Source organism: Corvus moneduloides, chromosome 5, assembly GCF_009650955.1.
Source record: "Corvus moneduloides isolate bCorMon1 chromosome 5, bCorMon1.pri, whole genome shotgun sequence".
NCBI lineage: Eukaryota > Metazoa > Chordata > Aves > Passeriformes > Corvidae > Corvus > Corvus moneduloides.
The window spans coordinates 8,225,013-8,251,548 of NC_045480.1; the positions used below are offsets into that span (position 1 = coordinate 8,225,013).

Sequence of the window (26,536 nt, forward strand, 5' to 3'; positions counted from 1 at the left end):
CATTGTTTGCAAAATTTTGATTTGCCTTCTGTTGTATTTGATTGCAAGGTAGTCATTAATGACAGGAGCTCATTAGTGGACAGAAAGGACAGTTGTCACTTAATGAGCCACTCGTCAATATTTTGTTCTCTTTTTGGTGCTTGACGTGAGACTCCATGCCTTACTACTTACTGTTCAAATCCTGCTCTGAAGGCAGAGTTATCAGTTTTGTTATGCATTTTTTCAGTGATATACAACAGGGTAGAAGCTGAGAGTTTCACGAACAGAATTCAGTGTATTTTGATAACATCCCCATAAATTAAGGAGAAAATAGCATTACAGCTAATTACATTACATTGCAGCTACATTTTTAGCCATAAAAGCACAAGATTAGAATTTAGGCTTTTGTCAAAACCCTGTACCTAGTTCATGGCTGGCCATGAAAAATGGGTTTTTAAGTGGCTAATTTAGTAGTCTGTGAGAAGGACAAAAATAGAATCCAGTCCTTCTGAGCCGCATACAAATGCCTTAGCCTGGAACCACTTTTTTCCTCCTGCAGTCACTGTGTTCACTGTCTGCAACAAACGAGCCAGGATTCTCTGGACAAGGTCTGATTCATCACAAAATCCTGACTCATCTCCATACCATGGTCCATTCTGTTCACTGAGTTGCTATATACAGCTCTATGCCAACAAGCTAGATATGCTTCCCTAAAAATGATGGAAGAGTGGTGTAGGGAGAAAAAAGCAAAAAAAGAAAGAAAAAAGAAAGAGAGAGAGAAAAAAAAGATCATTTCTTCAAATATTTCTAGCAGGTCCGATGGTCCTGGTATTCCTCTGCCTCTCCACCCTGATGTGCCATCAGTGTGTGCCTGTGCTGGTATTGAGCATGTAGGTTAAGTGTATAAAACCCCTTTATATTTGAAAGACAGGTGAAAAATGGCTCATGAGGTGTGTGGAAGACAAGTGCTGAGATGGAGAGGAGGAATTCTGGTTGCCAAAAGGCTTAGAGGAATTTGCTGGTAGGAAAATGAGGCCTCATTTAGCTCTGGAAGGATGTGTCTTGCTGTTTCCCACCCAGATGGTTAATGTGATCCTGACCTGTGAAGGATAACAGGATGCCCCTTACCCTGAGAGATTATGCACTGTAATTCATTGCACTACTTCCCTTCTTAAAAAGAGCAAGATAAAATCAGTTCCTCTCATCCTTTTCCTGATGGGTGATGGAGCTAAACCCCTTGAAGAAGTGATAACACATAGTGGAGGGATTGTTTTGCCTTAAAATTCCTACCAACAGCCTTCTTGTAGGTCTCCTTCTTGATGTCTATATGACAGGGTCTGGAAGCTGTTGAGTGCTTCTGCTGGGACTGTCAGTGAGTGATGAGTACATAAAAAAGATAATTCCTAGTGGTTTTCTCAGGTCTGTAGACCTCTGGATACTCTTCCAAATGGCAGGAGAGGCTGGAACTCCTCAAGGAGCAGCAGGCAGTGGAGTGTGTGCAGCAGGTGGCGTAGGATGGCACCGTTAGTGTATTACAGGTCTGCAAGCTCTCATGAGACAGGGACATTTTGCATGAGCATCCATGTGTGAAGTGTAACAACGGCCTGAGGTGGCAGCAGGGCCGGGTTTGGGTCTGCTGCACAGCTTTGCTGTGCTTGAGTGGCTGCGGCTGCTCCAGGTGGGAGCTGCACCAAAGTGCTGCTCACTGCATGAGCAGTGTCCTGTGGGGGGATCTCACAGCCAGACACCCTTAGGGTTTGTTGTCCTGGTGTTCCACCTGAGGGACCATCAGCACCGTATCAAGCACTCCCAAAGCTGGATCTTGAAACTCTGTTAAGTGCTTCAGGCCTCAAGGACCAATGTGTCACTGGAACAGGACATTACAGGCCTACCAACACAGCTTTGGTAGTGGTCAGAGCATTCCTGTCCCTTCTGCAGTACAGGCAGACAGGATCCCCCTTTACAGTACCCTTATGTCAGGAGAAGAGAACTCAGTGCCAGCACTGAGAAAGAAGAAATCAAGTATTTGATGGATTTTTGTGCATGAGGATGCAGCATGCTTATAAATGCAGTAAATGTAAAGAGCCTCTGGCTCATGGGAGCAGAAAGTAAGAGAACATTCATGCACTTGAACTCACAGGCTCCCATAAGTTTTTACAGAACATTTTTAAACTGAGACTTTCACAGCTCATCACTTGCCCCAAATTTGTACAGTGACTCATAGGAGCAGTGAGAAGCACATCCCTGATACAGAGAGTTCCTCTGCTAAAGTTTGAGGTTCTGCATCAAACTAGGAGGTGCACAAACTTTTTAACAGAGCAGCCTTTCATTCCTTTTATTAAGATGGCAATTCTTCAATCTTTTATTCTCATAAACAGCTGAACCAATCTTTTAATAAACAAGCAAACAAAATACCCTTCAGCTCCTCAGCAGTCAGCCAGCACAGAAAATCTCATTCAAGCAGTTAAAGCTGAATTTGTAAAGTACTGATAGCAAACCTAGTAATGAAAGTGTCAGGAGTCATGACATACAGTCACTTACTTTTACAAGCTACTAATTCATGAGATCTTGTATGTTCCTCAAATCAGTTTAGTGATGCAAAGCATTAGTTTTAGGTGAGAGAACTCAAGCCTTTGTGTTTTAAATTAGATAAATTATTAATTATGGCTTGATAATTATTAATTCATTCAAGCAAGACTGAAAAAAATGTAAAATACGGGAGCTAAGCTTATGGCAACAGTTTAGAACATGAAGGGATGCATCTTGCAGTATCTGGGCTTTCAGGTTGTTTTATTACAGAAGATAAGCATAGATGTCTTAATTTCCACTTGAGAGATCTGCCCAGATCATACCTGTTCTCATTTCTGTAACCAAAAGGTGGCAGCATACTGTCTCCTTTCCCTTTCCATCCATCCCAGCTCTAAGCTCCTAAACAACCTTACTTGCTCAGTTTGTCAGAATGCCAGGAAGTCCAGAACAATCATGCTGACTAAGGAACGCTGATGAGATCTTATGTAAAATCAACTCTTTATCACCTTTAAATAGAAACAGAAATAGAGCAAGGTCTGGTGATTTTATTCCATTGTTTCAATGACAGCCTGATTGACTTTTGGAAATGTGAAGACGGGTTAAATTTCAGCTCAGTGGCGTAACTTCAGAAGGGACACCTACCCATAGAGCTTAACACTTTCATTAACATTAATGATTGTTAAAAAGCTCGAGGCAGATAATGTTGATATCTGCCAGACACTATTGCTGTGTCAGACTTAGTTTTGTTCCTACTTAGGTACTTCCTGCTTTGGTAAATAGACAGAAGGCCAGTGGGCATCCAAATGAGCAGCAAGTGAGGCAAATATTTCATGTAGTGCGAATACTAAGGTGAAAAAGTACATGAATGTACCTGTTGAGTTTTGCTGCATGAAGGCATCGGTTCAGAGGCTTCTGGAAAGATGCCCAGAGACACCCATTTCCCATTTGGCTGGTAAAGAGATCTGGAGGTGGAGGAAAGCTTTCTGAAACACAGGCTGCTCTCAGATCTACAGGGGTACTGTGTACTTGGCACAATGCCCCAAGTCCTCAGGAAACACAACTGTTACAGAGCACTGCAGTGTGTGTCCTTAACAAACATCCATGTGCATGTCAAACTCGTTCCTGCTCTCTGCGCTGGCTTCCCATGCTCAAACTCCAGGTCTGAGTTATTAGTTCCCTGCTGCTCTGTGGCCTGGCCTGGGAACTATAAGTGGTGTTCTCTGGGGTGTTGGCTGGAGTTAACAGTGCTATTCCTGAGGCACTGGGGAGCTTTTGACCACAAGGGTAAACAAAGCCCTTCAGCTTGAGAGAGTTTAGGATTTCTGTTAGCCCCAGCTGGAGAACAGGTGTGCAAGAAGGCTAAGAAAATGCCTGGTAATTACAGGAAACTTCAGGATCACTTTCAATCTCCAACTTTGTAGATGCCTATGAAAAAATTCCCATAAGTACAAGTCTCAGCAGCCATTCAGTCTGAGCCCAGAAGCTTTTCTGAAGTTACATGATATACTTAGTTCATCAGGTTGCTGCAGCTTGCACGACCTAAGTATGGGTTGTGGTGAGTAGCAATCCCACACGGCATTGTTCCTCCTGTCTTTGCTGTCCACGACTAGAGATCTGACTTAACGGAGAAAGACAGCTTGTAGACAGAGCTGGATGGAGGTTTGAGGAGAATGATGTGGAAGCTGGTGCTGACAAGCAAGATGCAGATGCAGGGAGGTGGCTGAGAACATGGGATCCTTTGTCTCAGTCATAACTGCCAGTGTAGATGCATTTTTGGGGAGTAGTTCACAGACTGAGGACACAACTCTTGCAGCAGTTAAGGATCTTCTTAAGTTATTTCTCATTCCTCCAAATGGAAGATAGTTTTTGACCTGATGTGTCTGACACAGAAACATCATTCATTTAACTATAAATGCTCTCCAAATGTTACATTCTCCTTCCTAAGAGTAGAAGAGGAATAACAATGCTTATATGAAAATTTTATGTGATGTTAGCCCAGCACATGAATGCAAAGTACTAAAATGTACTTAGCGAAGAGGCCATGTAAAAGCACATATGGAGGAGAATTTCCACGCAGTAGTCTGGGTCTCCCATAAGTAGAGATGCCTTTGAGGGAGGCTGGTGGATTTTGGTGTGGTGGTTGTATCCAGGTGCTCCTCAGCAGCACAGCACGAAGTAGGTGGTTTGATGTGCAGTAATTCCTTTTGTTGTTGCTTTCTGTGTGAGTGGCTGCTCCTGGCTGGACAGTGCCTGGAACTTGGCTTCCTGTTTAATCTATCCTCAGTTCAGCCACCTTTCCTCAACACCAGCATTGACTCTGGAAGGAGATGATAACCAACAAAAAGTGGCACACATTGACCCTGCTCACGGTGGGGAGGTTGGAACTAAATCATCTCTAAGGTCCCTTCCGACCCAACCCATTCTGTGATTCTGTGGTGAGCCCCAGCCACTGCAAGTCTGTTACTCAGATGAAGGATGCCCCCCAGCAGTCACACTTGGTTTTGTGTCTATCATCAGAGAGACAGAAAAAAGATAGTATAATAAATATTCTTGTACGTACTTAGGAATGCACAGGTGGGAAAATCCTCTGTGAACTGTGTTATATTTTACATGCTGTTGGCCAGGTGATGAGTTAATACAATTCAGCCATGCCAATATGAACAGATTTCAAAGCTGCTTGTCTGTTGCTCCCTTCATTTCCCACCTCTTGTTGAACACCTGGTCTCTAGAAACAGAGGAATTATTTCTGTTTGGAGGTTTCAAAACCAGCTTGAAAGATAAAGGACAGGGAGCACCTCACTATGTTCTCTCTTTCCCTCATTGTTAGCACAGCTGGAAAATTGTCTGTATGACTGTAAATCTCAGTCCTTTTTAGACCTGAAATAAACATTCAGAGCAGGTTCTATTTTGAATGGAAATCTATTCTCCTCTAGCCTGTATTTTAAAAACATCTGTAGTTCACAGCTACGCTTGGAACTGACAAGTCTGCATGTCAAATGGAAATGCCAACATAGTATGGTGTGACACGAACAGTGTCCAAACATTTTCTTATGGCTTTTTTTTTTTTTTTTTTTTTGCTGGTGCAATAAAGGTATTTTTTTGACATTTGTCTGTCTCAGAAGATGGGGTCTTAAAATGATATTTTCTTTATTCTGGAAAGTTACCATTTCTGCCACCTTTATACCCTTCTCATTTTCTCCAATGACATTTGCAATTTAACACTGGTTAGAAGATAGAAGAGCCATAATTAATGGGTTGAGAAACATCCCCTACCACAATATTCAGCCTCTTTTCCACCAAGATAGAAAATGCTAGCAAAAAAAGTGTAGCCTGCATCAAATTTAAATAGCTGATCTCAAGATAAAAGGTGACTCATGGCATAATAGATCTTCAAAGCCCATTTTTATGGAAAGGGTGACAGTTTAATCCTAATTAATTTCAGTGTAATTTCAGTGTTTGGAAAGTGGCAATTTTCAACTCCATCTTGGAAGAAGTTGCCAAGTAGGGCATTCTATGGCATGAAGATGAGATGTCTAAGTACAATATGTGCCTCTGCTCTCCAATATACTTTTACACTTCTATCTAGACCTGGTCTATAAAAAACCACTTGTTTTGGTAGTTGCTATTAGTTAATGGGAAGCAGCAGGCTTTTTGAATAATCTAATGACTCCTGACTCTGCTTAATTACAGCCTTTAAAAAACATACATCTGACACTTCCTCTAATAAATAAAATAGTTTACTAAGTGGAAACAGTCCAACTAATAAAGTAATTGATAGCAAAACAGCAAATATTTTCTTGTCTCTTAGAATTTTAAAATTCCAGAATATGTACATGCTTTAATTTTTTATTTTTTTTTTTAGCAGACGTGGATCAGAAAAGCAGCTTGGCAGGTCTAAGTGAGGAGAATGAGGAGAATAATGGGAAGCACTCTGGAGGTTCAGGATAAGGAGGGCTACACTGCTGGTCTGGAAGTGATTCATTTTTCTCTCCTCAGAAGGGAAACCTGTCCGGAACCCGGCAATCCTGCCTCCCAAAGAAGTAAGGTCGTGCAGCTGGTTGGCTGGTGGGAGGCACTTTGCCTCTCTGGAAGGCAGCAGCTCTTGCTGAGCTCAGAACTCAGTTTAAGCCAGAAGCTGACAGCTACCGCCTCTCACAAATGCCTCAGTAAGGAGGCTGTGGCTCCTGGCCCTGCCCCAGCCCAACAGCACTGTTGGCTGCCACGGGCCATCCCGGGTGTCCCACACCACCAATCTGTCTTCTAAACCATGCATAAAGCCCCTCCAGTAGCATCAGTGTAACGGGGCAGTGAATCAAATTGTGCACATCAAGGGAAAAATGTGAAATACTTCTAGCTTTAAAACTGCCAAACAGATGTTCTTTAGTTTTGACTCAAAACCATTCAAGTTTAAATACAAAAGCAGCTGAGCCAAGTGGGAGCATTTCAGGCTCAAAAAAACCACTGGAACAAACAGGGAATGGTAGGCTTGTTTTGTTCTCACACCAGTGCATAAATTCTGGTTCAAGTGCTTTCTCTGAATTAATTTCTGTTCCAGGACAGTGTATGAAAAAAATAGCAACTGGAGAGGTTAAGTAAGGATCACAGCAAAAGCTGTAATTCAGCTTTAACAGCCCAGGATGCTGCAGCTACATTTGTCTACCTGCATAGTGCATGCTTTTTAAAACACTCTAGAAAGCCTTGGTACCTCTTTGTCAAAAGGATTCTTCATCTAATGCTACTAGAAAACCTTTCTTTGCCTCAGCTATATTGTAAAGTTGATACAAATCCATGAGATTTTTTCCTTTTTTTGTCTTGAGAAACTATTTCTTTCAAATTGCTTATTAAAAAATCTGCTCATATGACAGCCACATTTCCTAGATGTGAACCCATTGCCCCATGGTGATTCAGGGTCGTGTTAGTCTAGACAGTAACTCTGAAGAGGTGGTTGCTCACGTTAGGAACATCAGCCTATCACAAGTGCACTGTTGGCTTAGACATTGCAGGAATTTATGCTTCGAAAAATTGGGTCTTTTAACTCTCACATAATCTCCTTTTCTTCCTCCTGGTGCAATTTCCAGAATGCAGTGGGAAATGAAGTTAAAGATACCTGTTTTCTGAAGAGAGGATGCTGCTTTCAGGGATAACAATGCAGGATGCTGGCCCAGAGAAGATTCCTAGGCAAGAGAAAAATATTTATGCAACCGAGAGCTCTCCCTTGCTCTTTCCATTTTTGGGATGTGGACATGAGAAGTAGCTTCTGCATTATCACAGGTTCAAACACAGGATCTAAAATAATGCAGGAGGGTACTGTGGGCTTCTTACATTCCTGGGGACAGGATGGTCTTCCCTGTTGCAGACTCCTCACCCAGAAGAAACGAAGAGAAATAGCCAGGTGGTTACTGCCATGTATTTCCCATATCCCCCAAAATTACATTCTAGAAAAGGCAAGATGGGTTTCAGTGTGAAAAAGATGGAGAACCTCCAGTGAGGGCCTTTCCAGCACTTGTACAGCCTCCTGTTCACCTTGGAGCCAGCTGTTATTTTTTGGGAGATGGATTGGGCAGCTTTTTATCTCAGCCCTCCCCTGCCTATAACATTCTTCTTTTAAAAAATGCATGTTTGTGTCTTGCTGTCCCCAAAGAGCTGATACACCCTGACTCAGCACAGGCCCAGCACCCGTGCTGGATTACTGACCGATCTCAGGGAACCTGTGCCACCCACTAGCTCCACAGTATTTTGAGAGATTCCCAAGCGTGTTTGGAGTTCTCAGAGTGGTTACATGACTTTTAAGAACTAGAGTCTCTCTTTGTTTTATGTTCACCTCAGTCTTTGTTTACAGTCTGGCTGTAGCTGTGTTTGGAGCAGCAAGGCAGCCGAGCTGATGCTGGTTCTGGCAGATGGAACAAGTGAGGAGTCACTCAGTGACACTGCACGATACCCTTTACAATGCACTCTGTGATCTACTGTGCCAGACTATCAACTACAAGGGGATAAGGAGCCATTGTGCTTCTTCCAGCCATATTTTTACAGAACTGCAACATTTTGGCAGAGGGATAAGGCAGGGGAGATGTGCAAGAGCAGCTATTGCTCTGGAGAGTTGATAAACTGCACTCAGAGAGCTGAGTGCCCAAACAAGAGTCAGCATTCAAACACTGCAGCTGAGCATTGGATTGCGGGAATGTCAGGGGCTGAGAGAACAAAAGATGTCAAAGGGGGAAAAAGAACTAAAAGAGAGAGAATGAGTAATTACAGCAGAAGTTATCTAAGAGAAAAGAGCAATATATGAAAGGAGCAGAGGCTAAGTAAGAAAAGGAAGTGCTTACCTGAGATACTTCTTTCCCTTTCTCTCAACTGCCACGCTGTCCTGTTCACATCTCTAAGCACCTGCTAAAATATTTTCTGAGAGTTCTCTTCCTGCTCACCTTGAAAATTTGGCTGCACTGTAAATAACCCATTCCTGATTTTAAGCATAAGCACTGTTTCAAGCTATTAAAATTGTATAAGCTCCTGTCCAACTCCCACGCAGGCAGTGCTGAATTTTGGAAGAGGTGTTTGGCTGGTTTGGCAGGCACATTCACCTATCAGGACAGACCTGTTTACAGTGTCCTGACAGCTCTGGGTTCCACCACAACAGTGAAAATCACCTTTTTCTTGATTTGCTGAGGTCTACATTTCTAAAACCAGTAATCCACAGAAATCATGGTAACGGGACATGACAAAGTGAGCAAGACTTTGTAGTTCATGGAATCGTAGAATCAAAGGGTTGGAAGGCACCTTTAAAGGCCATCTAGCTCAACTCCCCTGCAATGAGCAGGGATATTTTCCACTAGATCAATCTGCTCAGAGCTCTGTCCAACCTGACCTTGAATGTTTCCAGGCATGAGCCATCTACCACCTCGCTGGATAACTCTTTCCAGTGTTTCACCATCCTCATAAAAATTTTTCTTCCTTATATCTAAGTGAAATCTACCCTTTTTTTAGTTTAAAACCATTACCCCTTGTCCTATCACAACAGGCCCTGCTGAAAAGTCTGTCCCCCTCTTTCTTGTAAGCCTCCTTTACATACTGAAATGCCATCTGTTTTAGCGTTTTTTAATACACCTCTCACCATGGTATATTTGTTTGTTTTCCTTCTACATCCTCAACTCCTTAGGATACACTTTTTTTTTTCCCCATGGTAGGGACTTTTGTTGCTTTTTAAGTGGGTAGATGTGAAGATGAGAAATTCAAGAGAAAAAGAAGCATTTCAGTGGAAAATTTCGGCATTTCGACCTCCCAGGTGGTTGCCAATTATTGAAAGGCTTTTATTGAGAGGAAGATTTTGTAGCATTTTCTAATTCTGGTCAGACTTCTGCATTCACCATATTTCTTCTGAAGCTACTCGTGCAGACAAATGTCCTGAACAAGATTGATTTGTCCTCAGCTCTCTTAAAGTACATTCTGCATAATCTCAGAGCTGCAGGATTGTGTTTTATAAGTTTGATACTGCTGGGGCATGAGATATTTAAGTGCCACTCTTTCTGCATTCACTCGTGGGTTACAACTATGTGCAATGAAACCCAATAATAACAAAATCAAGAGCATGAGTGTGGAAGAAAGCAGAGATATTTCCCTGGGTGATAGGAATGAAAGGACACATTGCTCAGAAAATGAGACTGGATGTCAGAGCACAGGAAGGCAATCAGCTGCTGCGTGGGACATGCCCTACAGGGCATTTGGACAGCATTGGAGGTGCTAACACAGGTCAACAGTAGTTGCTACTACAAACTAATCTGAACATAATCTGTTGTTTTGAGAGTTGTAGACCTACACTTTTTTTTTGCCAACAGTTAGAAATTAAGTTCTCCAAGGAACAAGTAACCCATTCTGCCCTGGTGGTCACTGTGTATCCCTCTAGATGACAGCTAGGTGAGCCTGAGGATTTGGGGATTGTAATCTGTTATTAAGTGGGTGCTAGAACTTGATCCCTACCTAGATCAAGCTCTGGACCTCCTAAGGATGGGAGTCTGTCCCAGCTGTGATCACTGATTCTTGACTCAGTGTCGCGGGTTCGGTTTGTAACCGGGCGGAAACACCAATTTAGTGTAGTGGTTTGGTCCAAAATACTCATTACTGTTTATCTGCTGTGAGATAAGAATTAGGAGAAATGCAAAACAGGCACCAAACTTGAAAGAATATAAAGAAGTTTATTAACAGACCTAAAAGAAGAAAAAAATTATACCACCTTCAGAACTCTCCTCTTCCTCCCACCTTCCTCCCTTCTCCCACTGACAATGTTCAAAGACAACCCTTAAGATGTTCAGTCTGTTTACCACTTCCATAATAACCTTGTTCAGTCCATTTAGAAAGAGAAGTCTCTTCTTGCTCATGCTATGAAAACATTATCACAACAAGACAGCCGCCCACTTCCAAATATCGTTCAGTCCATTTAGGAAGAGGAGTCTCTCTGCCTGCGTGTGAGTCCTTTCCCCCGACTTGCAGCTTTTCTCACAACTGCTTTCGAGGGTCCACTCTTGAAGTTTTCTGGGGTACAATTTTAAGGTTGAGCCGTTCAGAAACAAAAACAGAGGCCCTTCTCCTTCCCTGGGAGCAAAGGGTCTTCATCATCTTCATCTTTAGGACTATCTCTGGGAGCATCTCTAGGGACTGAGGTTTCTCCTTTCCCATTTGGAGCCAAAGTCCTCATCTGGTCCATCTCTCCCTGTCCAAACTTCTCATGAAATTACAGCTGCGTCAGCATCTGCCTATCTCAGCACAGGTGCTTTTGCTTATGAGTTGAACACTCCACCCCCCATATCTTCATGAAATTACAACAGGATACTCTGATATATCATAGCTTCACAACAGAATTTCAGCTTTAAGCATCTCCTCTCTCTCTTCCCTCAGGTTTTCAGCTCTTCACAGCAATAAAAGGGTTACTCTCACCTCGGCCTTGCAGCTTTGCAGCTGGAATGTTGAATGTTTCTTATCGCAGTGGAGAGGGGGGAGAGCCGACCCGCTCCGGCTGCCCACGGCAAGGCAGTGGGGGGGGGGTTCCACGGCTGGAACAGGTCCATGGCTTCAGGATGGCCGCGGTCCGGCCCGGCCTGGCCCAAGCAGGGCCTGGCCGGGCCCGCTGGCCCCCACTCGGGGCCCGCAGCCACCTGTCCCAGCGCCGGAAACGAGAGAGAGCTTGGAGGGGGAGTTTGCCTATTCTTAAATGTGGATCACAGAGGTGATCACAACTTTAAGTGGCTTAGAGAATTGTCCATATTCAAACTGGCCAGCTGATAGGTTCTATCAGTTCCCAGAGGAAGCTGTAAGCACCCCTTAGCAAGGACATCCCTTCCAGGACTATGCTTGCTAACCTATGACATTCAGTTACTTAGACTCCAACCAGCCATGCTTTTAACAGTGGTGGTTCTGGTCTGTTTTCCTGGATTTCAGCCAAGATTATGGTCACTATAGTGATACTTATGAAATTTTAATTGCTTATTTGCCACATCTCAGGATCACAAATGAGGAATTCATTTACAAGGTATTTTAAAGGCAGACATGAGTAAGCTTTTAGCTGAAAACTGTGCAGTCACAGCTACTGCAACTGCACTATCCAGCTTGCAATTTGTAGCACTGTCATTGTAGAAAGGAGAAGAAAAATGCAAAAAGGAGAAACCACATCCCTCAGCTTGCAAACACCTTGTAAACATGAAATCAAGTTAGAGATGCAGTTTTCAAACACAAATGTATGAAGGCACACCCATATTTAAGCTATTAAATCATAGAGATCATAATGTCAGAATTATTGATTCTCAATGAGATCCAAGTATTGGTGTCATAAAAATCATTCTGGATTAGTCTCTTGGCTGCAAAGGAGCTGATTCCTGAAGCAGAGAATGGATCTGGATATGGGTCTTCTGTAGTTTGAGAGCCCTGATGCAGACCTTGGTTAATAGGCATCTTTTTTGGGGAAAAATAAAGGTCAACAATAAACTTCCAATTTTAGCAATCTCACTTCTGTTGGTTTCCTCATTTGCTATTTCTCCAAGCAGCCTTTGCAAGGAAACTGGCTAACAGTGCATTGCTTTTCAGCTGAGAGGTCTTCTCTCCCATGTTAGAAGAGGCCCCTGGACTCTGAAGTCTGGTTCCAGACAGGGAAGCTTGGGAAGTAAGAGGTTTGTCCCCCTCTCGTTCAAAGTTCATTCAATTTCCTGGATATTTAATTGCTGCAGAGTACTCAAGACATCCCTGTGGAATTTGCAAACTAGTTAAATTTGCAACTCTTATGTACCCTGAAATAGCTCAAGCACAGCTTGGATCACAGCTTTTTTTCCCCAAAGATGTGTGTGCAGCAGGGTGCAGAGGGAGAGTGCAAGCCAAGGATCTCAGTTAATGACCCTTCCTGAACATCGCCATGGGATTTTTAGATGCTTCTCAGCTCCCAGAGAGATGCAGGAAGATATGACCCCAATTTAGCATCTCATCCAAAAAGCAGTAAGTAGTTCTGACAGTGCAGGTCTTCCTAAGATCTATGAGGAAAAGTCAGACTTGGATGTGAGCCCAGCCTTAGTGTTGTGCTGAAACTCCAGATTTTTGGGTCCTAGAATGACTTCAGGCAATTCATACTCTGACAGATAGGGACTGTGGGATTCAGAGTTAGTGACAAGGAAATTGTTCCTAAAATTACTGGTCGGGAAAATGGAAGGAGGAACAATTGCAATTATTTGCTGCTACCAAGATAGGCGAGACCTGTTCAGGGAACAAAGGCAGGCTTCACTTCTTAATCTGGTCACTCTGACACATCCCAAGAGCTTTACATTGGAAGGAAAAGAATAAGAGGCTTGCTCTATGAATAGCTCATATATTGGAAGGTGGGAGAATGAGACCAGCTTTAGGTAGTTTGACTTTACTAATATTCATCACATGTGCCTGGAGGCCTCTATCAGCACTCTAGCCTTGTAGCACTGTGCCAACAAGCACAAACACAGCCCTGCCCTCGAGTTATCACAGCTCAGGGTTACAGGGGTGACAAGGGGGACACAGCCAGAGGTGTGAGGCAGGGACATACTGGTATGACAAACACATTTGTATGGCATCCACAGCCCCAACCACATTCATCCCCAGTCTCTGCTTCCTGGGATTCATGGCAGAGGTAAAGCATAAAAGTGTAGTTGATAGAAGACAAGATGGTACCTTGTGGGAAGATTTTTACCATGATTTAGAGGACAGGCTGTGAGAAAACATAAAAGTGTCTCCAGGAGAAATGACAGAATCTGTTATCTTTAGCGAGGGAAGAAAGTTTTCTGTAGTGACAGGGTATTAGATTTAAGAGTCGAGGAGAGACTAAGCAGTGAAGAGACTTAGAAGTAAAGGCTCAAGCTTTTCTCCCAATCCCACCAAAGTATTTATAGTATCAAGACATGCTATCAAGATGAAAAAACGAAATCTTAGTAACAGTGCTTTGATATTCCTTAGCTGGTAAGGATCTTGAAAAAAAATCTATTGTGTTTGACTTCATTATAGAAAGAAGCTATAAATTCTCTCTGCTTTGCTCATGAATGATCCCCAAGGGCAGCTGGGGAGTCAAGTTGTTCCAGCTTTCACACAAATGTCACTTTTCCCGCTCAGCCCATGGAGCACCACTGCAACTTTGGACACACCAGTGAAATCACCACTGAGGGTGTTGTGCAGGTGCTGTATAGTTCCAGTCCTGGTCTGTACTTCAAATTTTCAGGTGCCCTTGGACTAGCATCTGTGTGACCTGTGCTTTGTGCGTGAGGGAAAGATTTTGTTGGGGTTGTAATGTTCTGTTGGGGTTGTGCCTCAGTATCTTTAACATGAGAGCTGTTCCCACTCTCCAATTCCATGAACAGACTATGAAATGTATTTTTACTGTGTTAAGCTTAGTTTTAAAAACCAAGTAATTCTGAAGCAGAAAGCCAGAAATTATCAAAATTTGAAAATTGCTAAAATAATATTTTTCAAAATATTTTCCAAATAAAAAGTTTCAAAGCTTTCAAAAATTCAAAAGTCTTCAGTGTGTCCTGGCAGCCAGGAGAGCCAACCATGTCCTGGGTGGCATCAGGCCCAGCATCTCCAGCCGGGCAAGGGAGGGGATTGTCCTGCTCTGCTCTGCGCTGGGGTGACCTCACCTCGAGTGCTGGGGGCAGTTTTGGGCACCACAATATAAGAAAGATATTAAACTGTTAGAGAGTGTCCAAAGGAGGCCACAAAGATGGTGAGAGTCTGGAGGGGCCATACAGGGAGCAGCTGAAAGCGCTTGGGTCTGTTCAGCCTGGAGGAGACTGAGGGGAGACCCCATTGCAGTTACAACTTCCCATGAGGGGAAGAGGAGGGGCAGACACTGATCCCTGCTCTGTGGTGACAGTGACAGGACCTGAGGGAACGGCCTGAAGTTGTGTCAGGGGAGGTTTAGGTTGGATATCAGGAAAAGGTTTTTCACGCAGAGGGTGGTTGGGCGCTGGAAAAGGCTCCCTATGTAAATGGTCACCAGCCTGACAGAGTTCCAGATGTGCTTGGACAATGCTCCCAGGACCATGGTGTGACTCTCAGTGATGGTTCCTGTGCAGGACCAGGAGTTTGATGTTCATTGTGGATCCCTTTCAACTCAGGACATTCTATGGTTCTATGAAAAATATCCTGAAATGGAATTTCTTCCTCCTATACAGAAGACTTCCTCTTTGGTGAACTGATATTTTCCAGTTAAGAAAATTTTAGCTTCAGTGAAGAGAAAAACTGGTGCTTAACAGAGTGCAGAGTGGGGAGAAGTGAATAAAGAGGAAATGTGTTTAAAACATTGAAATGGAAGTTGTTCCTTGCAGGATAAATAGATCTAAGACAAGACTAAAGAAGAGACATTCCAATATGTGGTATGGGATGCTTAGAACAAGCAATTTGGCATCTGAGAATGGCAGAAATAGATTTTAAAATTTTATTTAGTGGAATCGGAAGCCCATTGCATGGGTCTAGAAGAATGAATCAGTGATAACACCCAAGGTACCAGGGCTGGCTGCTTGGTTACTGTTGTGATAGAGAAAGAACAGGATTCAGGAGAACAGATTTACTGAGAATGATCAGGCTAAGAAAAGCCGTATATAGAGAGAGGGGGGCAGGTGGTGTGTGTGTGTGTCTATATGAATATCTATGTTATTTATCAGGAAGAGAAGCTAAAATGTGAGATTAGAGGGCGGAGAGTGATCATGAATAAAGTTTTGCATTTGTAATTTGTGCATAGGCAGATCCTAATTCAGACCAAATAGTTATCTCTGCAATGCTAAGCCTTGTTTTCCCAAAACAACTGTCTCTAAAAATTATTTTCCCCTGCTTTCTGTTTTTGTGATGTATAAGGATAGCAGTACTATAATTAATCCCCTCTTGACTCTGCTCATGGATGCTGTAGCTTCATACAGCAGCATAGTTACACACTGAGCAAGCTGAAATTTTAGCTTCTTACTTACTTACCTGGATTAATGGGAACAAACTGTTCCTCTAGGGCTGTACAGGAGAGACAGGTTATAGAGCATGTTGAAAAGAAAAATGTTAGCCAGCAATTCAGTCATAATTCTGAGAAGGAGTTTCTGCTCATGAAAGAAAAAAGGCTATGTGCCTGACCTTCCTGGGCACAGAATACCCCCAACTTTCACCATGAAATCGTTGAAAATTGAGTCTCCTCTAAACCATCTGTAGCAAACACAGTGCAGAGTCCTTTTGAAGGTCTGTGCACACTCCTCAGTGCTGTGCCTGCCCTCAGCTGGGCTCATTGTCTCTGAAACAAGCACTGCTAGTGTCTAATTTGTGATGGGAAATGTGGGTTTTGGGGGGTGATGCAATCCCTGAACTTAGCTTTGCTTTGACAAAATCACTTTTATCATCTGCACTCCATTGTATTACTGCTTTCAGAACAACTGCTGTCAGCGTTGTCCTGGAGTGCAGCTCACGGGCCATTAAAAGGGGAACAGAGGTGCAGGCTGGAAAAGAGGGGTTCTGAGTTTGGGCTCAAGTTCCCACTCAGAGTTTTAGTGGCTGCAGCTGCGCCTGGCAGCCCTGGGACTGGAATCACGAAACACCTGGGAGAGCAGGCAGGAGTGCTTATGACCCCTGTAACTCAGAACCATTCAAATGACACTAAACAATTCCTGAGTGCAATCCCATGGTCTGTCCCCATTTCTCATAAAGCAGCTGTAGTTTGTCATGGTTATTTTCAGGCACTAGGGAAGCAAGTTGCTTAAACCAGGCACCACATCCAGCTGCTAGACTTCAGGAAAACCATTCAGCGGACTTCAAGAGAGATTAATCAAATGGCCTGGCTTTAAAAACCTTACCAGAGCAGATGAGTCACTGCTGGATCTTGCATGTCAGAGCAGAAACATCCTTCCCCAGACCCGGGAGATACAGCCTGTGCCTCTTTAAATCTGTGCTGCGTGCTGCAGTGCTCTGCATTGTTGCCATGGCAGAAATCTCCCCATAGTAATAACCTCTTTCAGCGAAGGTTAAAAAGAGACAGTGCACATGCTCAGAAATGCTGCACTTGTTCTCTTAGCAGTTTGCAGCGGCCATTTCAAAGAAACCATCGCAAAGACAAGAGAAAGATCAGGTACTGATATTTTTTCCTTTGTTAAAGGGGGTGACTTTTCTCTTTCACAGAAGTCCACGCACAGATCTGTCTCTGTTCCCAGTTGCACTGCAGAGAGAGACCACCCTTGAAGCCTGTCGTGATTATTCCTTGCAAATTGCCACAGAATAACTAAGAGGCAGGAGTTAGATGTGATTTAAGATAATTGCTGCACTAGAGGAGCAGTTGTTTTGCAGTGGGGCTCACATACAAAGCTGAGCTGGCTCTGGGGTGGGTGATGGGTAAGGTACCCAAAAAAAGTTTAACAGTGTGTCTGCTTTGTTTTGTTGAACCTTTGTAGTACTCATAATCAACTATGAGAATAGGCTCTGCTCCTACTGACCAGGAGGCTTCTTCATCAGGTGCTTCCAGAAGAGGCTGGTGTTGTCCTAACAACTTACAACTACTGTAACTTGGAGACACTCTGCTGCATCCTATTGCAAAGATTGGTATTTTTGATTGTACTTGTTTTCATTGCAGATCACCATTAATTAAAACAGAAGAAAGCCCAAGCTGCTTGTAGTGATTTTAATCCCTTTACTTTAAGGATTGTAGAAATAAGAGAAAGGATCAGATCTAAATAGTGGGTGGAACAGGAACCAAATATGAGGGTATAGAAATTACATTACCAGATCTTTTTGTGCTCAAATATATCTGTGACTCTACACATACATGTTTGTATGTTGCTTCTGAACCATTCCCTTCTCTTGTGTTTAGGTTGAGGTGCACAGGAAGGGGATGTGTATAATGCTGCCCCTTTCCTGGGTGAATTACTGATTTGCACATGCTGCAAATGTTTGTGCAGAATTTACAGCTTCACATTAGCTGTGTCTGAAAAGGTGGATTGCATATACAGAAGAGCAGTCTTGTTCTCTTCTGTTTGTGGCAAAATGGGAAAAACCCTTCCCTCTCCTGCCTCCCCCTACTGCCTTTCTAAATGTGAAATACAATCTGTTCTGGGGAGTGCTGTACTCTTGCATTCAGTACATGCAGATCTGATGCTCTTATGCAACATCCTTTGCTCAGTAAGCACCAACTTAACAATCAGAAAGAGGCAGAATGTTGTCCTGCTTTCCCATGTTTAGCTGAAGAGATTTTTCATGTGGTTTTATTGTATTGACTTAAGTTAGCCTTATTTAATTCTTTCTTTCTTCCATTTTGATGTACAGGAATGAAAGGTAAACTTGACTGAGCTAAGGACCTCCCTAGCAGTGGGCCAGAATCCTTGGATTGAAATCTCTAACGAGCAGCTGCAACTTGAGCCAGTCCTTTTCGATCCAAACAGTTTACCTGTTGGGTCAAGAAAATACTTAATTTGAAACTTATTAAAAAACTTGCCTCTTTGTGAAGGGAAACTGTTGCTGGACCAGGTTGTACCAACCTCAGAGCATGGTGTGGCCTGGCTGTGGTGTTCAGGAACAAATGGATGGCTGCAAATAATGGCTTGAAGCCCAGATTAGGAGGGGAAACAGAAGGTCAAAGAGTTTTGATGTGTTTACCACTAGAAGTTCTACCTATGAATTTGTGGAGGTTTAACAAAAGTCTTTTCCTTCATCTACTTCAATTAAGGAGTAAGTTTTTATAATCAGTGTGCTGTGTAATGGTAATGGTTACCTTTAGGTATTATACTTGTGAAAAGATGATGCATCAGTAAAGCAAGCAGAGGCCAAAGACCTTGTTTCCAGGTTCTGTTTTCAGCCAGCTCTGTAATCCCGACAGTTTTGATCTCAAAGTCTAACAGTGACTCCAGATCAATGTCTGTGACTGTGTAGTTAGAGAAAAGTCACAAGAGCAAGCAAAGTTGCTGGCATCCTGGCTTTCAAATGAAACCAAGAACACTCTAGGGACTTCTTATCTTGTGTAGGGATGTTCTCTCCCAGTTGAGTTTTACGTACGCTCTGAAAAGGTACAGAGAACTTTTGTCCATGCTCTAGATCTTCTGCTATTTTGTTTTCTTTCACAGGAAGACCGACAATGCTTTAGCCATCAGGAACATTAACTTCTTTGTAACAAAACCCTTGTGTATCTGTAGTGTTCCTCACTAACTTTTTTATGTCTCTTGACAAACAGAGAAGCACCCAGCCCCAAGATGCTGGCACCCTGCCTTCTGAGAAGAGCCATCGTTACAGTTCCTTTAGTTTTTGTGGTTGCACTACTTGTCACGGAGCCTGTTAGAGCTGACCAAGAAGCAGGAACAGCCATACCAGCTGAAAGTATGTACCCTGCAGTCCTCTCCTACAGCCTCTTCTGCAGTTCTCATATTGTAGGACTTTGAAGTTTGTCCAAATAATTCAAACTATTTTGGACATGTCTTGCATACATTGTTTTAAAACCACAACTTGGTAACATACCAGTGCTCTTTTGCTCCTGCATCCAAAGCTCTTCACTCTCTTATCCTTGTCTTCTGGCTGTTGCTGTGTTGCTTGTAGCTGAAATCTGCCACTGTTCTGCACCTTTTATTTTGCACAGCCCTCTCATTGTGTTAGCCCTTTCTATGCTAGCAATCACCTTGTTTGCTTTTCAGTCATTATTGAGACTTGTTCTTTTTCAGCTGACATTGACCATTCGTTGTATTTCATTCTTGAGTATGTTTGCTGTCTTTAAGTCATGAATATTTATTTTAAAAATTCACAATGAAGATGCCAAGAAAGCATTTTGTCAACACCTAGTCTTGTGGCCTTCAACCACCTAATTCTCCTTTGCTGATCTGTGTTGAGTTTATTTTACATTATAAACATAATGACAGGTCCTTGCATCAAGTCATTGATGTGAAAAACTGCTGTCCTCTCTGTTTGTATAGTGTAAATATAGTAACACTGAAGTTGGGTGATGGAACAACAGTGATGGAGCAGGTCTTTAATACTGCTCAATGTGGGGTTTTTATCTCTTCTTCTTTATTTTTCTTAGCCTGTTAAGGAATTTGGCAGGCTCCCTTTCTCCAGCAGACAGAGCTCCTGGTTGCTGGTTAGCACGCAGATCATGAGCTGGAAGCTCATTCTCCAGCGTGTGAGAGGCATGTACAGTCCAACACCAAGTGTTTGCAAAATGGGCTTACAGACACAGCAGGATTTTCCAACATTGGTCTAGATTTCATCCTTTCATTCACACCAGACCTCAAAGAGCAAACTAAACCTGGGCTCAGAATTTCTCACTTGTGTAGTATTTCCGGTGAAGTTGTCAGCAAGGCACAGGCACCAAGAGGCAAATGAGAACAGATGTAGGGCCTGATGATTCAAAAATGTTTTGTCGTATCTGTATTTGCTCTGTCTCAGTACTGCTGTCTGTTAGGGCACAGATCTGTGTTACATGGTGATCAAGGCAAAGCAAGCCTTGTGGCCTTCAGTCTGGGTGTCTCAATCTGGGAACACTCTCTTAAGCACTCCAATAAACCCAGATTGCAGCAGTTCTGCTTATCAGCAATGCCCACTAATAACTGGGTGTTTGTTTGGACAAAGCTGTATCGTATTCAAAGTTAGAGGCTGAAGTGGTCTGTCTTTGAGGTATTGTAGTCAGTTTTATTCCGTTAGTTTTATACTTAGAGTTCACATTTGTTAGATTAGGAGACAAGATTTTTCTAGGGAATATGTTCATATTTTCAGACATAATTTCTGAAAAATGTGAAGATAAGGTTGAGAATATGCTCAGGTTTATTGGAGCAAAAGGCTCAAGTTAATGTTTTTTTTTTTTTATATACAATGATCTGTGGAAGGAAAAGTGGAACAGCAATATGGCAGGAAGAAAAATATTATTGTAAATTTGAAGTAATTCTTTTATCATTGAGAGACTGGGTGGGCAATAATAGTGGACCATTTACAATCACCTGGGTTGTTCAAGAGCATCAGTACTCACGCTGTGGACTCTTTCCTGTAGCTCTTTCTGATGCTCAAAATCACTGTTTAATCCTTCTAGTTAATTCTTCATGCCATGTAGTCAGGATTCTCCACTAAGTGCTCTACTAAATGCTCTCCTAGGCCGCCCCTGTGTTGACTGCCACGCCTTTGAGTTCATGCAGAGAGCTCTGCAGGATTTAAAGAAGACGGCATATAGTCTAGACACAAGGGTAAGGAAACATTAAATGTCTTCTTTTTATTTTTTTTTTCAATATAAAAGAAAATGCTGTGGATAAAAGCAGATAAGGTGGATGGATTTTGCACACTCAGTGAACTGTACTGTCCTGTCTTCTAAGGTGAGGCTGGTTAATTACATTTCACCTCTCTGTGCAATAATCTGTGGAATTCTTCTGCTTTGGGGTATCAGGGACAATAAGAAGTATAGGAAAGTGTGAACTGACTATCCTCTGCCCTCTAGCCTTCTTTTGCTGAATTATAGCATTAGTGCTGCTCTTCTCATTCCAAATGCTGAGCACACACTGTTGTTTTTATGTCAGGGGGAGTATATAACTTATAGGTGAGAATATAACTTACATTTATTACCCAAAAAAAGAGACCCAGCTCAAACAAAAAGCCTACTAAAACAAAATACTCCCTGCACATGCTTTTATCCCTGGGGAGAGGCTAAGGGAGAAAACATCATCCGTAGAGAGTTTTTACATTTCTCTGATTTCATAATGATGAAAAATGCCACAAAGTAGAACAGCATAGGGAATGAAACTTGTTTGGCTTGCAGTCGGTGTGCAGAATTTGCCAGGGTTGGTACCTTCCTTCTGTGGGGGATGTTGAATCTGTCTCTTGCTGCCGCAGCCTGCAATCTGTGCCTACCTGCGTCCCAGCTGCTGTCAGATGGTGGTGTCCCAGGAGGGTGGCTTTGTCCCCACCTCCTGTGTACCCTTTAGCTGAAGTGCTATAGATACACTCCTGCACAGATTGTTCAACAGAAGGCACTGAAACTTTTCTGCTTTTCTGATCTATGGTCAAGGTTGTTCCCAGGTCAAAGCCTGTGAACTGTTGTCTTTGAGGAATGGTCCTTGATGCTTAGGTGAAAATGCAAGTGCATGAACAAATATACCTTGAATTGTGACATTCTACAAAAAAAAAGAAACAAACATTCCAGCAGAACCAGACTGGTATGTAGCACATTTACAGCTAAACAAAATCTGTTCAATAATTACAGGTCAAATATATTTTGGGCTTCATGAAGAAATCTTGCTAATGAATCTGCTGAGCACTGTATACAGGCCAAACAAGATGTTCAGATTGTGCTTTTAAGTGGTTCTAGCACACCTTTTCCTTCTACAAACCTATGAACTTTTCACCAGATTTTCTACATCTTGATGCAAAATCTCTTAAAGTTTTCTCTGAGTGTCTGGCTATGGCAGTGACCTTTATGAAACCTTCAGCTTGCAGACCAAGAGAAAAACTTTATAAACACAGATATCCAAAGCAGGAGTAGCAGTAAGAACCCAAAAGATAGCAAGTGTTTTAATACTTATTAAAAACAAAAGCCAGCCAAAGAGATAAAATGAGGATAGAAAAAAGTCAGTTGAGATGAATGTCCTATTATTGGCTTTCACACTTGTAGATTTGACAGGAAGCCTGAAAATGTGATATATTCTCATGAAAACAAACCTATCGCTTCCTTATCACTTTAAAATCTAAATAATTGAATCCATATTGAAATCCTTCAGATCCCCATAACTAGAACAGGACTGTTCCAGTCATTAAGCTAGGAATTCTGCCTACATCTTCAAAAGACATGGGAATAATTAACAGTTGAAGACTTCTTGGAACTGCCTTCTATGATATTTTAACTCTTACTTTTATTATTCAGTTGTGGCCCAAATTGATTCAAACTGAGGGTTTTAGGATCATTGCTTTCAGCCATATATATATCTATATATTTCACATTTGACTATCTTAGTCTGTTTTGCTACTTTGTGGGGCAAGTATTTCTGTCCTTGAAAATACAATTCCCTTTGTTAATATTCCCACTGGAGACACTGATTTCCTTGAAAAACTCTCCTTTGTTTGTGGGCAAGATTGTTAGATGATGACTAAGCAGCTCCTAACTGTGTTGGAGGGGGAGGGATTCCCAAAAGCTTAGAGAGAAAATTCTCATTTCATTCCTCCTGCACATCTTACCCTGCAGTTCTGTACAGGGGAAGCCTGTATATGGTTTTATTGCACAGCTCAAGAGTTTTCACACTTCATTTGGCCCTGGGTTGCTCTACATGGTGTCTCAAAGCAAACCGACTCCAGCATAGACCATCTATAGCCTTACATAACCCTTTTATGAAGGCCATAGACTGGATCTCCTTCCTTTTCCAAAACTAGCTGTATTTGTAAGCTACGCTGAGATGATGATTCCCTACTAATTGTCAGGCTGGCTGTATGAGAAGGGTCACAAACCACTTCTGACAGGCTGATTTCTACACATACCAGATCTGTTTACCCCTCTCTGTCCTGTTTTTTGTTGCTGCTGGCCCCTCAGAGAAGGCTGCAGGCTGGAGTAGTTGTTTTGGCAGTGAGAACTAACTCTGGGCAATATATTCTGGGGATATCTGTGATTCACCACTCAGCCCAAGTGCCGTATGTGATCATGAACTGGGGAGAGGGGTCTTGTGCTGCTGGGAGGGAGCTGCTCCCACCACAACTCTTAAGCCAGTTCACAGCCAGCTCCCTGTGGCATCTAAAAGCTTCTCAAGACAGAGCCCAGCAGGGGTTCAGCCATAAAACAAACCTTGCAAAACAAATGCAGTCCATGGGCTACACAGTTCACTCAAAGTCTGCACTTGTTTTCAGAACTCCAGCTCGTTTTTCAGAGTTAACCAGTGGATGTTGCATTACAACTTTAAAGAGATCAGTAACTGCATTTTTAGCTGGAACTTAATATCTTTTTCTTGTAGGTTCGAAATCTGATTCCTTTTCATGGTTTTGGCTTGCGTTTGTTTTTCTTTTTCCCTAGTTTTGGGTTGGTTGGTTGGTGCTGTCTTGGTTTGGTTTTCTTTTTTTTAGAACAGGCTTTAACCTACCAGGCAATAATAACAAATCTATGAGCAAACAGTTCTGTGATCACACTCACAGAACAGTCAGCAAAGCTGTATTTACTAACGTTCATGTTGGTCTTTATTGCTTTATCAACTGTCAGTGGTTATTTAGTATGTTTAAAGCACAGTAAGCTAGATGTGTCCCTGAAAACAAAAAGAAAGGCTTGAAAATATTATTAAAGATATATAAGATGGTGAGCAGCCTTGGGGCTCAGTTCCAAAGATGGAGCATCTTGGAGATGGTTGGCATGCTGTCAACTTCCCTTATGCAAACCATTGCAAATGATGTCAAAGAGGTGGTGAAAAGGTGGTGATTGAGTGTCTTTTCAATGATTAGCAAAGTCTGATCAGATCTTTTCAGTTTTGCAGGGTGGCTGAAACAATCAAAGGTGATACCTGATTTAATATAAAACCACAGGGCTGTGGTTTTTCCTGAGATTTATCATCTGGGGCGGGGGGGGGGAAGCCTGAGCAGCAGATGGCTTTTCCTGCGCTAAGAAGGCAAGTGGAGAGCAGGATGCTTCAGCCCAGCTCTGCTCTAAGTGCCTTTGCTGATGTGGGTCAATAGATAACACAGCTTTTAAAACACAGCCTTTAATCACAGGCAACTCCATCTCATATGAAAATCTCAAATCAGGCAGATTAAGGATGGGTTTGATTGGCATTTAGAGCTGGTAGTCTTCATAATGCCTTTTTTTTTTTTTTTTTTGATACGGAGCTGCCTACATCGGTAGGGATCAATCTGGTGAGTAGACTTCCCACAGCTACTGTGTCCCATGACAATAAGGGGGAAGTCCTCTCTTGGATCAGGCTAATTCTCAGATACAGCTTCAGCTCATGATAGGCAAACTGAGGTGGAGCTATGATGTTGGTGTCAAACATGCTCCATCATGCATCTGCTGAAGCAACAATTGTTCCAGACAGCCAAGAAAACCCAAGTGTGTGTGTGTGTATGTGCTAGAGAGGAAGGACTCCAAAATTTCCTTATGTAGCCCTGCTGCCTTTCCCTGGTCCTCAGCCCTTTCTCACACAACTAGGCTGAGAGGATGCAGGCCTTTCTGATCATTCCCAGCTCCAGCTCTCAGAAGTCTCCAATCCACCCTTGTTGCTTCAGAAGCAGGGATCTGTGGGCAACAGAGATCTCCTGATACTGACGAACCCAGAGACCTCTGCTTTCACCAGTTTGGACCTCTTTCCTTAAAGAAGCCAGGAATCTCATAATGTTTTTGAACTGGGATGGCTCCATGCCAGCTTGGCACCTCTTGTCTGTTTTAGGCTCCAAAGCATATTATCAGTAACAACTGAATTTTTGTATTATCAGTGAAACAGGAGAAGTTAAAGAAGTTAATTTCTTCCCTGAGAGTGGATCCAGGCTGTAATATTCTAAGTTTAAATTTTGAGTCTGTTTTTAAGTAAAATAAAATTTCTGACATGATTTTGGGGTGGGTGGGGTGGTAAGCCTCTAATGAACCTCCAAGCTTATGCTCCAGTTTTTGCTGTTGAAGTAAGATTGCAGGAAAGAAAAATAAATTTCTTCATGTCACAGGAAGTAGTGCTATGTTGGTATGCCGATTAATCCCACAAAAGCAAAATCATTTTGCAGAGCAGTAAAAATAAATCTGATTTTTTACCCCAAAATTCATCTCATACCACTAGTTCCAAATTGTAGATTAAAAAATAAAATGGATTTTTTTTTGGGAGTGAATTAGTTTTACAATGCTGATGCTTGTTTTTTGATGATGTTGTTCCTCCCTCTTATAGACAGAAACTCTGCTTCTTCAGGTGGAAAAGAGAAATCTGTGCGACTGTGTAGCTGCCAATCTACTGAACTGAATCCTGGAGACACCTGAGGAGAGCCACCTGACCAGTGGTTTTTAAAATGCAGCTGTATAAAATACAGCTTTATGGAGTTCATGTTGCAAGCATGTATGCCCCAATGTACTGATGAAATTCGGGGCCTGTGTCTGATGTATTGGTCTGTTCTGTATCTTTTTTAAAAGTACCCTCTTTTCACATCTGCTGGATTGCCAGTAACGGCTCAATTCAGTAAATCTGTTACTTGATATTAGAGTGGAGGGAAAATGTACCTGCTTTGATTTTTAAATCAGAATTTGCAAAGTGTAACCCACAATATAATTTTGGAGAACAGTGCCCTAGAGACACATGCAGCTGGTTTTTGTCTCTAAAATGAACATATGTCTGTGGCAACTTACCCACTTACACTGAGACATGACATTGTGGTCTCTGTAGGCTTTGCCTGTGTATTAAAGATGATGAAGTCCTTTCTGTTTGTTGTCTGTGCTGTGACCACCTTCAGGCATGTTGTAGTTCTGTCAGCTGTAATGAGGTGTGTGTCATGAGGAGTTACGTGTCTGCTGTTCTTGGACCAAAACAGTTTATATCTCAGTGCTGAGCCTTCTGTTACTCTGCAGAAGAGTATTATTTTCTTTAATTAAAATGTTTGATTTCTTCCCTTC

General features: G+C 42.4%; 1 protein-coding gene and 1 long non-coding RNA gene across 2 annotated transcripts; one reads left to right on the top strand and one right to left on the bottom strand.

The window, feature by feature from the left end:
• Window positions 1-918: 918 nt before the first annotated feature.
• LOC116444563 lies at window positions 919-16,906 on the bottom strand. Its single transcript, XR_004240385.1, has 3 exons — window positions 16,827-16,906; window positions 7,616-7,682; window positions 919-4,825 (listed from the first exon to the last, which is right to left on the bottom strand). It is a non-coding gene; the product is annotated as an uncharacterized LOC116444563 (long non-coding RNA).
• Window positions 16,842-26,536, top strand: LOC116444561. Its single transcript, XM_032110075.1, has 4 exons — window positions 16,842-17,098; window positions 19,187-19,329; window positions 21,088-21,176; window positions 25,821-26,536. The coding sequence occupies exons 1-4, from the start codon at window positions 16,857-16,859 to the stop codon at window positions 25,890-25,892; spliced, it is 546 nt and encodes a 181-aa protein (XP_031965966.1). The 5' UTR covers window positions 16,842-16,856; the 3' UTR covers window positions 25,893-26,536.